The sequence below is a fragment of the Tigriopus californicus genome, chromosome 9 (assembly GCF_007210705.1).
Source record: "Tigriopus californicus strain San Diego chromosome 9, Tcal_SD_v2.1, whole genome shotgun sequence".
Taxonomy (NCBI): domain Eukaryota; kingdom Metazoa; phylum Arthropoda; class Copepoda; order Harpacticoida; family Harpacticidae; genus Tigriopus; species Tigriopus californicus.
Window position 1 is genome coordinate 982207 of NC_081448.1, and position 13338 is coordinate 995544.

At 40.9% G+C, this 13338-nt stretch overlaps 1 protein-coding gene across 1 annotated transcript in view; it reads right to left on the bottom strand.

Annotated features, from left to right (window-relative positions):
• Positions 1-11677: 11677 nt before the first annotated feature.
• LOC131886693 (uncharacterized) overlaps positions 11678-13338 on the bottom strand; it is a 25327-nt gene continuing 23666 nt past the window's right edge. The window contains exon 3 of the mRNA XM_059235093.1: positions 11678-12074. Within this exon, the coding sequence (XP_059091076.1) occupies positions 11861-12074 (214 nt within the window). The 3' untranslated portion in view covers positions 11678-11860. The remainder of the gene's footprint in view (positions 12075-13338) is intronic.

Genomic DNA, 13338 nt, shown 5'->3' on the forward strand with positions numbered 1-13338 from the left:
GTCCACTTCACAATCAAACTCGATTATCAATTCGAGCTCATTCATGATCCTTTTCAAATTCCTCAAGGTTTTGAATGTCGTTCGTGATCATCTGGGTGACAAATATTTCGTTGTTGGTGTCGGAGTTTGTGTTTGCAATGGTATTTGTCTTGCTGTTGGAGTTTACGATGGTGTTGATGCTTGTGTTGACCATAGTGCTGGAGTTTGTGTTGGTGATGGAGTTTGTGTTCATGATGGTGTTTGTGTTGGTGTAAATGCTTCTGCTAGGATCAGTGTTGTTGTTGTTGATAAAATAGTAGAGATTGGCATTTTCATTCCTGTTCACGTTGCTGGAGGTTTGGATTTGGGCGTTGACTTCTTCGGTCATAATCACGGTTCCAACAGGAACACCTTGAGTTCCATGCTCGTCAGAAATCACATCATTGACATTGATATCAGAACAATCCTCCATTCGAAGAGCTGGATTACGTACTATCAAGTTAGCATGCTTTCCAATCTGTAGTATTCGAACCCTTCTCATTGCTTGGACAGGGCCAGGATGGCTATCATCACCCCCAATGCCTAAAAAAAAGTGCAATAGTAGAAATCTTGGTCGAAAAATCCTTTAACGAACGTTGCAGCAGCCCTATCAAGGATCCAGGGAAATTCTCAAACACATATTGGCATTTTTCTTTTTCAAGAATTTTATAAACTCCACGCAAATAAAGCCCCTCCTATTGTTTAAATAGCTATTCTACCTCAGAAAGTCATAGAGAATAACTTTAATTTTATTGCTTTATAGCACTTTTAAAAAACTCTCATGTCTAAAAGCATTCTATAAACTAAAGATTTCAAAAAACTTTTCAATGAAAGGTAGGTGCACAGTCAGTTAGCATTGAATGACAAATTAGGATATCATCTATTAAACCGCTACTTAGTTACATAAGATTTATAATGGTGGAAATTTTATCAGGTTAGCCCCAAGATGGCCCGGTTGCATCATAATTCAATTTTCCACAGAGTTAATATTGATTCTTACTTTCACAAAAATTTAACGTTCTTTTTCTTTGTCTTGCATAATCTCAAATTAACTCAAAATGTTATACAACCATATTTAAAACCCGCAACAAAGCTATTTTTATCAGTTTCAACAAGTCTTTAAGAAATGCCAATTGTCTGTTGTATCTGTTGTCCTCAAAATTCAAGTGAATACTCATGATTGTAAAGCACATTTGAAAATATTACACTGTAAGTGTATTTCAACTGACATCACACACAGTTCTGAGCCCAATATATGATGTTCTAGTGGTATACAGTGTATATGAGCAAGCTCAACCTCCTCAGCATGTCCCCTGCTTGGGGAAGGATGACACAAGTTTGGTGGTCTTTGTTCTTCACAATCACGAAAAAGGGTTTCAATTTGAAATTGGAAGTCATAGCTTTCTTTTGGTGTATGGAAACACAATGTAGCAAGGCTGTATGATACCAAAACCCGCGTTTGAAAGATTGGGCCAATGTTTTTGGGACACGGGGTAGGTGTAAAGCTATCAAGATCTTGAGCATTTACATCTATTTGATCGATTCTCAAGTACTTTGACGCATGGAGGGATCAAATGGTCACAAATTTGAGAATTGGTTCACGTCTGGCTTGTTTGAGTAGCCACGTTTGTTTTTGTTTTGTTGTGGTCGGCCCCTGCCGTACTCCCGCATATAACGTCATCCAGCTGGCAGCTCAAGACTTCCAACTGCGCACCCGTTGGGCTATGATGGGGCTCCAATTGCAATTTTCATCCATGTGGTGGAAACACTTAAATGAAACCCAAGGAACAAGCGGGGGTTCAGGCTGACCTCAAGAGGTGTCGGAATTATCTCGATTACGTAAAGGTGTAATCACGTCGCCCACATTGAAGCAAATTGTTGGGAGATAGAAACGAAATTCCGAATGCCTCATTATTGCGTTGCAATTTCTCATACATTTTCCTACACTTTCGTGATGCGTTGCTAAACAAGGGTAATTAATAGAATATGTAATTTGCTCTGCAAATGTCCCAATCTTTTGAACATATAACGTGTGTTATGCCCAAAAAGCATTATCCTGCCGCTCTTTCTACATGCCTATTTGTAAGAATGACAAGAAATTAAAAGAAAACAAGACTAACGAATGATTCATGGGAATGATTAAACTTGCCTAAAGGGAGATTTCACGAAGTGTGATTGTCACTTGCCACCCAGCGTCAGCTGACCTGAAATCATGCTCATCCAGTACAACTCCATTGGAGCTTGCGCATTCTAGTTATTTGGTTCTCTATGTTATTTGGCTTTCTATGGGTCGAACTGACGGGGAAATTGAGCAGAGTGGCCTGTGCCAATTTCGCCTTGGAGGCGGTGAAAGACTCGTTCAAAAGAGGGTACTAAACCAGAAGTTTAGGGTTGCCCTTCAAAACATCATGAAGCGGGGCAATTGCGTGTGATAACCCGGGTAGAAAACGGTGATAAAAGGTTATCATGCTCATGAATTCACGAAGCTCCGAAAGCAAACGCGGAAAGGGAAAATCATCAATAGTTTCAATTTTGTTGGCCAAGGGCATAATTCCTTTGGTGCTAATACAATGGTCCAAAAAGGGTAACTGACCCAGCGGACAACTCGACCCAGCCGACGACTCAACCCAGGACAACTCGACTCAGTACAATAACTTAACACAACATTTTGACCAAAAAAACACGATTATGGAACAAAAATAAACCTTTATGAGTCAATATTTGATTTGCATGCCAAGATGTTAGAATCAGTAAGGCATTAAGTAAAAGATCAAGTTTGACTAAAACGTTATCAAACTTGATTTTCACAACATGATGGATTTAAACGTAACTTGGTTTTAAAGATCAAATGATGAATTGTCTAAAACCTTTCAAATTATGACATGTTTTATATCACAGTTTTAATTTTGCTCCATAAGTATGAAGTATTTGTAAGCCAACATATTGGGCTTAATTTCTGTACTGGATTGAGTTGTCGAGTGGGTCGAGTTGTCCAAGGTTGAGTTGTCCGCTGGGTTGAGTTGTCTGTTGGGTCGAGTTGTCTGTTGGGTCGAGTTGTCTGTTGGGTCGAGTTGTCTGTTGGGTCGAGTTGTCTGTTGGGTCGAGTTGTCTGTTGGTCGAGTTGTCTGTTGGGTCGAGTTGTCTGCTTGCGTCGAGTTGTCTGCTTGTCAAGTTGTCTGCTTGGTCAAGTTGTCTGCTTGGTCAAGTTGTCTGCTTGGTCAAGTTGTCCTGGGTCAAGTTGTCCTGGGTCAAGTTGTCCTGGGTCAAGTTGTCCTGGGTCAAGTTGCCCTGGGTCAAGTTGCCCTGGGTCGAGTTGCCCTGGGTCAAAATACCCTGGGTCAAGTTGCCCTGGGTCGAGATGTCTGCTGGGTCGAGTTGTCCTGGACCCATCCTGAAGACTTCTTGCGAATTGCCAAAATCGGAATGTTGGAAGCAATCAAGTGGTTGACTAGTGCTGCCAACTTGCGTGGAGGAGTAATTTCCAAGGTCAAAATCAGATACGGCCTGAGTTTGGCGGGTAGGAATTCAACAAATAAAGTGTGAAAGAGGATACAAGTATCGTGCTTTCCGATGAGAGCCAACATGTCATCCATGATTTGCGAGGGTTGTCGATCACCCAAAGAAGCCATGTTCAGGAGCAACTTGGCCATACAGTAAGGGGAAAGTGTGAAAATTGACAATAACCATTCCTGTAATATTGAATACTTGTTCTTCACAGGGGATCGTCAATCAAATCCACCACTCACTTGCCGGAATCATGGTCTAGGGCAGCCACTATGTGGTAACACTTGGTCTCGTTGAGGCTGATACCACGTAACACGAATTGGGTCTCTGTCTGAGCGAAACACACCCTGGGTTGTGTTATCCAGAATTAGGGGACTTTGACCAAGACGGTACCTAATGAGGTCTGCGTGGACTTAAGTACTGAGGAAGGATCCAAAGGGGGCTTATTATCCGTCATGATGAAGTCCAATCCACTCAACATGGGGATATCGTAGGGGTCACCATTAAAGCATATTGATCATAGCTTTGCATTAAAGAAGAATGTATTTCATGTGGGGTATTGTCAATGAAGTAAATTGAATACGAGCAGGAGTAATCCACCACAAGGAGCAATGCAATGCAACGCCGGATGCACTTTGGAGGTGACCAAAAGTCCAATCACGTAACTTGCTTCAATTTAACTAAAAAACCAGTCCAAAAGCATCTTTGACCTTGTTAAGAATTTACCTTGAATCCTTCGCTATTTAATATTCCTTCTGAACATGAGCCTTTATATCATCTCCATAAAAAAAGGTAATACTATGCGGCATTTTAAGGAGGCATTTTAAAAAGCAACAATGAAAACAAAGAAAATAATCCGTCCCAATATTGAGGCTTGAAGAACCCAGACATGACATCCTGATCATGTATGAGGCCTCATCCACTTGATTATATGCATCTTTCCAATTAGGAATGGTGCGTCTACATTTCAACTAATTTGGCAAATAAATGTGGTGCGTCTACATCACAAATACTTCGCAAATGATTAGCCATTTCACGAACATTGTTTGGCATTTCACAAAGATTTTTTGGTTTGAGTATGTTCAGAGATTATTTGTAAAATAACAAATGTTTCATGGACCAAAGCATCTCCTCAATCCAAAAGAAATATGAAGTCTATTTTCAGCCGTATTAAAGTTTCAGGCACTTGATCAATTAAACTTAATGTATTGGAAGATTGGTTCATTGTATCTCATTTGACCACCGGAAATGCCCACCGAGAAATTAGGATTACAAAAGGGCCCTTAACTATTGATTAACGAAAAATACATCAGATGCATTAGGGACGGCTACCCTGTTAGCTCAGCTGTCCCTGGATGTATATATTTCTCACTTAATTCAATACTTACTTGAAGACTTCTTATTGATGGCTAATTGCTCAACACAAATTTCCGGAACTTGAATTCATCTTATCCCATTCCAAAAATTTAGTCGTTGGGCCCATCTGGGCCCGCCCTCGGGCGCAGTCTGATCCCTCCTTTTTGGTCCTCCACGTCGTGAGCAAGACGTGAGTGAGTCACACCATCATGAGCTGGAATCCTTGACCTTGTCCAAAGCAGTATGTGTACAAATCGGATCATTGTAACAAAAAGAACGGAATCATTGGCCCAGAAAGGCATCTTGTCCGGTTATTATTGGCGGCCATTGGCGTTAGGCATTCGAACCTCAGCCAACACATACAACCCTGGTCAATTTTCCACACCTTAAAAGGGACCACCTCGGACGGAGCTTCTGGCTATTTTTCTGCCCATTTTCAATCCTCCAGTCTTACTGACGATTCCTGCTTCAAGAATGATGATCTTTAAATAAAGTTGGATGTAAACAGGGCTTGAACCGTTGCCGAAAAAAGTAACGCATTGCCATTACCGTTACTTTTACGAAAAATTAACGTTAGTTTTTTCATAATGGCAACCCTGGATTGACAAGAGGACAACCAGGGTTGCATTTCAAGGCTATCTCACGTATGGGCTTTTGTCATTCAATTAGTAATGTCATACAACACAGAAAATGTAAATCGATTAAGAAAATGTAAAACCCAACCTGTAACCACCCGTAATTACTTGTTTTAGACGGAACTTTTGAAAGAATCAGGAAGGAAACCTTTTTATATTGTTTTTCTTGCCCTCGTTTTAAGAACAGTAACGTTAATGGAAGGGCCCAAAAAGCCGTTCCGCTACTCTTGCCGTTACTTTTGCAGAATAGTAACTCGTTCCCGTTTCTCAAAAAGGAACGACGCTACGAGTAACGCCGCTACTCCAACCCAGGATAAAGATCACTTGCTATCTCTACTCCATAGGGGTATATTGTAACCGCTTCAAACATGGTAGGCAAAGCGTGCGTGAACTATTTTTCGGACATCATGTTGTAGGTCTCGATGGCTGAGTCAACACCCTCCCCATGAATCCTAACTGCTACACGCATGAGAATCTGCTAAGGCCGTTCCATTTTGCCGTCAATTTTGAGCAAGTAAGACCGCTTCAGGGTCTTGAAGCCAAAATACTGGTAGGACAAGTCTTGGTCGTAGATGTTGGCAGAGTTTAGTTGGTTAGCATTGCATTACATGTTCTTGTAGTGGGTCGGTTAGATCATGGGCGTGGGTCGGCTGTGGGCCTTCATATTGTACGTATATCTACATTATAAGTATTTGAGGGCAGCTAATTGAACAATGAAGGAGCCCGAGAAAGAAGAGAGTTGGACTCTATTGTTTTATTGTATCAGCCAAGCCGTGACTGAGGAAAATCCTTGACTTTATTTGCATGTAGTATTTATCTCCATGTCCCAAAACGACGGTCGGAACGAGCATGGAAGTAATTCATAAATTTGGCACTTTTGTAACGATTGATCCACAATTGTTATGCACCAAGATGCCCAAGATTTTAATTTGAATATTTTTGAGGATATTACTTGCACAAGGTTATTCAAACAAGGCAAAAAGGGCAATCATTAATCATTTTATTCATATCGTGGGAATTTTTGTAGATGACAGTATCTCTACAAAAGTCTATCAATCGTTGTTTTTATAGAATACTCTAAAATAATGCACTCACATTACATTTTTGTGCGGCTTTAAAGACGTAAATTTGATGTATCTGCCAATGGTTGCCTTGACATCATATCGTTGAATAGGATCGCAAAGGAGCGGGTGAGGGAGATTCTTGACGTTGAGGACATCAATCCAATTGACCAAGTCACCATCACATCGCGAAACAGATACCTTGAAATCGAGAGCATACCTAGAATGAGACATAATTTGAAAAAAAATCAATTGCAAGAGCATTTGATAAAGCTAATCAGGCAACAGCCATGCTAAGCTTCATAAAATATTCACGTCTCAGCCTTCATTGGAACCCTTCTCTGTATCGAGCGTTCATTAAGGAATATTTCCTATTCGGATAAGCCCCAAGTTTGATTACTCTGCCATGAAACGCTTTTATTTGATCATAAAGCTGATCTAATATAGCAGCAGAGTTTATCCCTGGTGACGTATATAGTATTACTAAAATTACAAAATGAGTGAGGATATTCTACATTCTTGTAAGTTTTTATCCCCAACAGGGAATCTCATCCCCAGTACTCCAGAACTGAGACAATATATTTCGTCTATTCTTAAATTCTTGCTCTTTATCGGATCAGCTTTATGTCAAAATGTTATACAGCTAACCAACAGCAAGCCTAAAGCATAGCTTTGGGCTCAAATTTGGCCCAGTTAATCTATTCAACTGGAGCTTGTGGCCNTAAGTTTTTATCCCCAACAGGGAATCTCATCCCCAGTACTCCAGAACTGAGACAATATATTTCGTCTATTCTTAAATTCTTGCTCTTTATCGGATATTGAATCTCCAACCAATTTAAGTTGGTGCACGAACTTCTAGAAATATAAACTGAGCTTCCCCAAAAATCTGCTTCCTCTTGGTCATAGCAGCTCTGAGCCACTTTTCGAAATAATGTAAAGGATAAAAAAGTTACATCCCTACCATTGAAATCAGCTCATTTTTATACTTTTACTGAAAATTGGTTCATTTCAAAGTTTTTGTCAAAATGTTATACAGCTAACCAACAGCAAGCCTAAAGCATAGCTTTGGGCTCAAATTTGGCCCAGTTAATCTATTCAACTGGAGCTTATAGCCGTATCAACAACTTATTTTGAATAAAGTGAATGGTTTGGGAGATAAGAATTTCTTGCTACTCCCGAGCGTCTGTTGATCAAGGAAATTGGCCATATTTAAACATCAGTTAGACAACATACTAATATCTCATAATCATATTCCATCGTCGTGTCGCTTTTTTTCTTCCTTTCTCACTCCTTACCAATACTCTTTATACGTTACATCTGATGTCTTGAGGGGTTCTTTAATAATATAATTTGCAGTCCTTATCCCTAAAAGTCCATTGCTGGTGGAACAAGATAACTCTTGCATATAGGATTGATATGGTATGATGGCTGAAAATTTGCGTATGACTTGAAAGATGCAACCGGATCTACAACGCCTTTATACTAGTACTTCCTATCAATATTAGAAGGAAGTTAATCAATGAAAATGAAGCCTGAGAAAGACGAAAAGTGAACTTCAAAGGCTTATCCACTCTCTATTGGATACACTCATTTGACTTTCATTCTTTTGCAGGACTACATTTTTCATGGAGGAGACGTCCTTAATAACTGTACCTCCATTATGTGTGAGTTGAGTCCTCTGGGTTATCTGGTTGACTCATGGTCAAGAAACCGAACTTTTTTCTGATCATCAAACCTTTCCCTCAAGTATTGCGTAAACTGTCGGCCCTGATATTTTTGAATGTCAGCTATTAGCATAGATATTTTGCAAAACATATGACAAATAGCATTCTTGTAATCGTTGATGATTGTGGTGGAATGATGTAAACCGAGAGATATTAAAATTTGGATGTAATTCAGCAGTGGAGGAGAAGTCTTGGTTCGACCAATAACCAAAGTCGAATGAATCCCAAAAAGTGTTTGGGGAACACATGAGTTGGCGTGATGGGCAAAGAAGTGTACGGGAAATATTATCAGAAGTGGTACGAAACCTTTTATTTGAAATCACTCCATGTGGTATACTCAGATTTATACATCAAGAAGGTCATGGAGCTCCGTTAACCCAAGTTTCATCAAGATCAAGGGAATCTTCGAGCTCTTGTACCGCACTCCATTCGACGTGAGTGAACTAACAGCTTCAAGGTCATTCAAAGAAGTCTTTGCGGCCGGGGCTTTCTTGGACGAGCTTACCAACAGAGTCATAACTTTGCACTTCAATCTCATGATTTCCGTCATGATGATCTCCTCTTCACTTATCATCAACTCATCATTGTTTGGGAACAACGACTCGTGAACAGAACAAAAATCTTCCCCACAACCCCCTGCCAAACCGTACATAAAATGTCTGAACGTTATGTCTGTAGACACCAACGAGCTAGTACTTTTTGATGGCCATTGCATTGTCGTGCCACAATCAGCCCAAGCTCAAATTCTACAACTGTTACCTCGATCACATCAAGATGTCACCCTGTGGTGGTCAGTTGGGACTACCAAGCTGACCTAACTACTCACTTAGCTCTTGGTACTCGCCGTGTTCACTCGCTATATTGGTGACCCCGATCATATTCTTCAAAATGGCGAGCGACGATTCTAAAACAACGTTGTCCGTGGGTTCATCCGCAGCTGCGTATGTTAAACTACCTGCATTTTTGGGCCATGAACCAGCAAAGTGGTTCCTCTTGTCTGAGGCCCAGTTTTAACTCCATGGCATTTTGTTGTCTTCTGCGAAATTTGATCACGTCGTATCAGTTTTGGGGATCAACATCATTTCGAGGATTCCATCTTCTGTGCTTTTTCCATCGTTGAATGACACGGATCCATATGGGACTTTAAAATCCGATCTGTGCAAGGTGTTTCCTTTTGAAGCATCTCAACGTATCCCCGAGTTTATGTTCCCCTGGCGGTAACGTCTGGCGCTTCGGATTCCGGACTTGGGGCAGTCCTGGAACAACGATCATTAGCAGGTTAGGAACCTGTAGCTTTTCTTTCTCGCGTGTAGTCACCTGCTGAGTCGAGATACAGCGCATTCGACCGCTAGTTGCTGGGGGTAAAGGACGCTGCGCTACATTTTCGCTATTTCATCGAAGGTTTTTCATTCACAATCTTTACTGATCGTCAAGCTCGACATTTCTCAATCATTTCCGAATACACTACCGATCTGCGACATATTGAGGGTAAGAACAATTGTGTCGCCAATGCTTTATCACGCATGAACGCGCGCCGTCCAGAGTAACTTGCTTGATGCAACATGAAAAAAAAGACGTTCGCAAGTTGGTGCAGATTTGTGAATTGTGTCAACGTGCCCAAGTCACTTGACACAACACACACTCCATTCCGGATTTTGATCCTCCATCTGGACGATTTGGCCATCTGCAGGTAGATATTCTTGGACTTCTGCCACAATTAGATGGTTTTCGATAGCTATTTACCATGACCAATCGTTAGACTCATTGGCCGGAAGTGGTTCCAATGCGCTCTATGACCAGTGAGGATTGTGCTGGTTCCCTTCTACAAGGATGGATTGCACGTTTTGGTGTGCCAGAGGTAATCACTACAGATCGCGGTAGACAATTTGAGTCTGGTCTCTTGCGGGAATTAAGTCGTTTTCTGTTTTTTTTTCTGCTAGGACCACTTCATACCACCCTCAGGCGAATGGACTCGTAGAACGTTTTCATTGCTCACTGAAGGCATAGTTGATGGCCAAACTCCATCGAACTCAAGATTGGATGAGAGAGCTTCCCTTGGTGCTTTTAGGTCTTTGATCAGCCTACAAGCCCGACTTGGGGTCATTTGGCAGCTTATGCTACATTTGGTGAGGCTGTCCGAATTACCGGCCATTTCTTCAGCACGAGTCCCATTCCTCCTTCCGCTGGCTCCTTCATTCAAGATATTTGGTCTCGTATGGAGGATTTTCCTTATGTTAATCCCAAACGACATCGTTTTTTTGTCTTGTTACTCATCGGTAGCGCTCCAAAAGGCGGACTTTGTTTTCATTTGCTCGGGTTCAGTGTCTCGTCCACTCACTCCTCCTTACACTGGTCCATATAAAGTATTGGAGCGCAGTGAGAATTATTTTGGTTTGGATTTTAACGGCAAAAAGCAGTCCATATACTCGGGGTGAGATGACACAGATAAAAAATTATGTTTGAAGTGATACTATGAACTATTTTTTGTTTTTTCTGCATGCTTCAAAACAGTGCAGTATTTTTATTCAATTTTTAGGACATTGGAAAAGCATATCATATTTTTGGACAATTTCTATAAGATATCACGGGAGCAATTTTGGTTGTGGGTGCTACGGTCGGAGGGTGCACCTCGCCCGGCCAGCGAAGCCAGCCATCGCATCATCTAAGTCCAAATTCCGATAGGCAGTTTCAAGTCCGGTATCAGATTGGTTCTCCGTCTGTGGGTGTGGTTAGCGTCTAAAAGTTTTCTTGAGAAAGGTTGGGGAGGAGAATCGAACCGGTGACCTTTCCCATGCTAGGGAGCTGCGCTAACCATTACATCACGTCTCCTCCCTTAACAGGGTTAATTCCGGCGCCGGAATTTGAACCCACGACCCCTAGGGGGAGGATTCTTGCCTTGTAAGCGCTGCCCCTTAGACCGCTCGGCTACACCTCCCAATCTATATCCCCTTTGGTCAAGCTTTCAATACTTGAATTACTTATGTGATCAATGTGGTTTGAAAGTGTGCGGTGCAGGCAGATTGATCACATAAGCGCTCTTCATAAACGTGTTGTAGCAATTAATACCATAGAACCAGAGGCTTGTTTTTAAAGCTCTTACCACGGAGTTAAGAGCTTGGACGTTAAGCGGGATAAGAATACTCTCGCCAACGTGATGAGTGGATGCTTATTCTGGTTAACGTCAAAGCCTAAACTCAGATGTACGAGGGTTTAAAATTTCGCTTCTGGTCATGGTGGGCAGTTCCTGATTGGACATAGCTTAGTGAATATATGGCTGTCTACGAAAAGCGAAAGAACTTTAAGATTTTTATGATCGAAAATGATGCTAGAAATTCCTAAATTTGGCACATATGACGATTGTTCCATAACTGATACGTACTTGGTCTAAGATATTACTTTTATTTCAAGTTCAAATTTGAAACTTCATATTTTTGAAAAAAAAATTATTCGAACGAGCCGAATAATTGGTGTCCTCAATACTTTAGATCGTGGTCTTCGTTCACATTCCTCGGCAGATTTATGGGGACAGTACGTCCAGAATATTCAGTCGATCGTTGGTTTCTTAATATACTCTAAAGTAATGCACAGCAGATCCAACACTGTAGGACTTTAAAGACGTAAATTTAATAAATCTGCCAATGGTTGCATTAACCTCATATTGTCGAATAGGATCGCAAGGCAACGGATGAGGTAGATCCTGGACGCTGAGGACATCAATCCAATTGACCAAGTTGCCATAATATCTCGAAACAGACACCTTGAAGTCAATAACATGCCTAGAAAGAGATCTTATTCATATGCAATCATTCGTAACAATATGATAAAGAGAATCAGACTAAAGTCTCGCCATTGTTCATGAAATATTTACAACTCAACCCTACTTCAGACTTCTATCAATTAGAACCCTTCTTTGTTTGCATAAAGCATTCATTAAGGATAATTTCCTATTTGTTTGAGCGCCAAACATGATTGCACTGCCAGTAAACGAGTCTATTTGACTATAAACTTGATCCAATCAAGCAATAGAGTTTAACCCTGATCACTTCGATCGAAAAAGAAACTGTTAACTTAAAAAAAACAATTCCCTCAATGTTCTTATTTGAACATAAACATCCGATCGATATATCCAACCACACATTTGAAAAGCCTTACCCACATTCAACTGGATATGCTCATCGAACTTTCTATCAATTTGGAGGACTACGCCTACATGTTTAATAGATGAGATCTACTCAATATCTTTCCCTCCATTATCAATGAGTGGCGTGTTCAAAGGCGTTCTCCCAAAGGTCATTAAGTGAACTTTCATTCAGTTCAAAGCCATATTACTCTTGACGACCCAAGACTAGGCTCGATCTCAGTCCTTTGCAAGGCTACTGGAATCTTGGCCATTTCCAACCCACACTAACTTCGGGTCGTCAGCATACCGGTAAGTAACATAAAGCTTTTGAAGCGGAGTAATGAAAATTTTCAAAAGTAGAGATTGTAAGATGGAGGAGTCCTGTGGATGTCATCATGTATGTCACTAAGCGACCCTTCAACCTTAACAACTTGCTTCCTATCCTGAATGAAGCATCTTATCCAAATTAGAACCTTGCCTTGGATCCCAATCTCATGAAGTCTATTCAACAGAAGGACATGATCAACTTTATCAAAGGCCTTGGCAAAATCAAGATAGACAACATCAACTGACTCATGCCTTTCCAGTCCTTCAATGACCTACTCTAAATGCTCAATCAGTTGGGTAACAGTGCTAAAATGTGCTTGGAACCCGTGCTGCCTAGGAGGAAGGACTTCATTTTATTTATTTTTTATTTTTTTGGTGCGGACTTCCTTACTGCTACCGGGATTGGAATCTCGGCAGTTCAAGACGAGAAGATAATTCATTACACTTGACTTTTAATTATATATATTATTTGATCGACCAACGAATTGGAAGTGGCTGATCTGGCTAACCCTTGAATATAAGGTTGATCCGGAATTTTAGTCAAAAACTTGTCCTGACTTAAATTTTGCAACTGGATCAACCCCTACAAAACC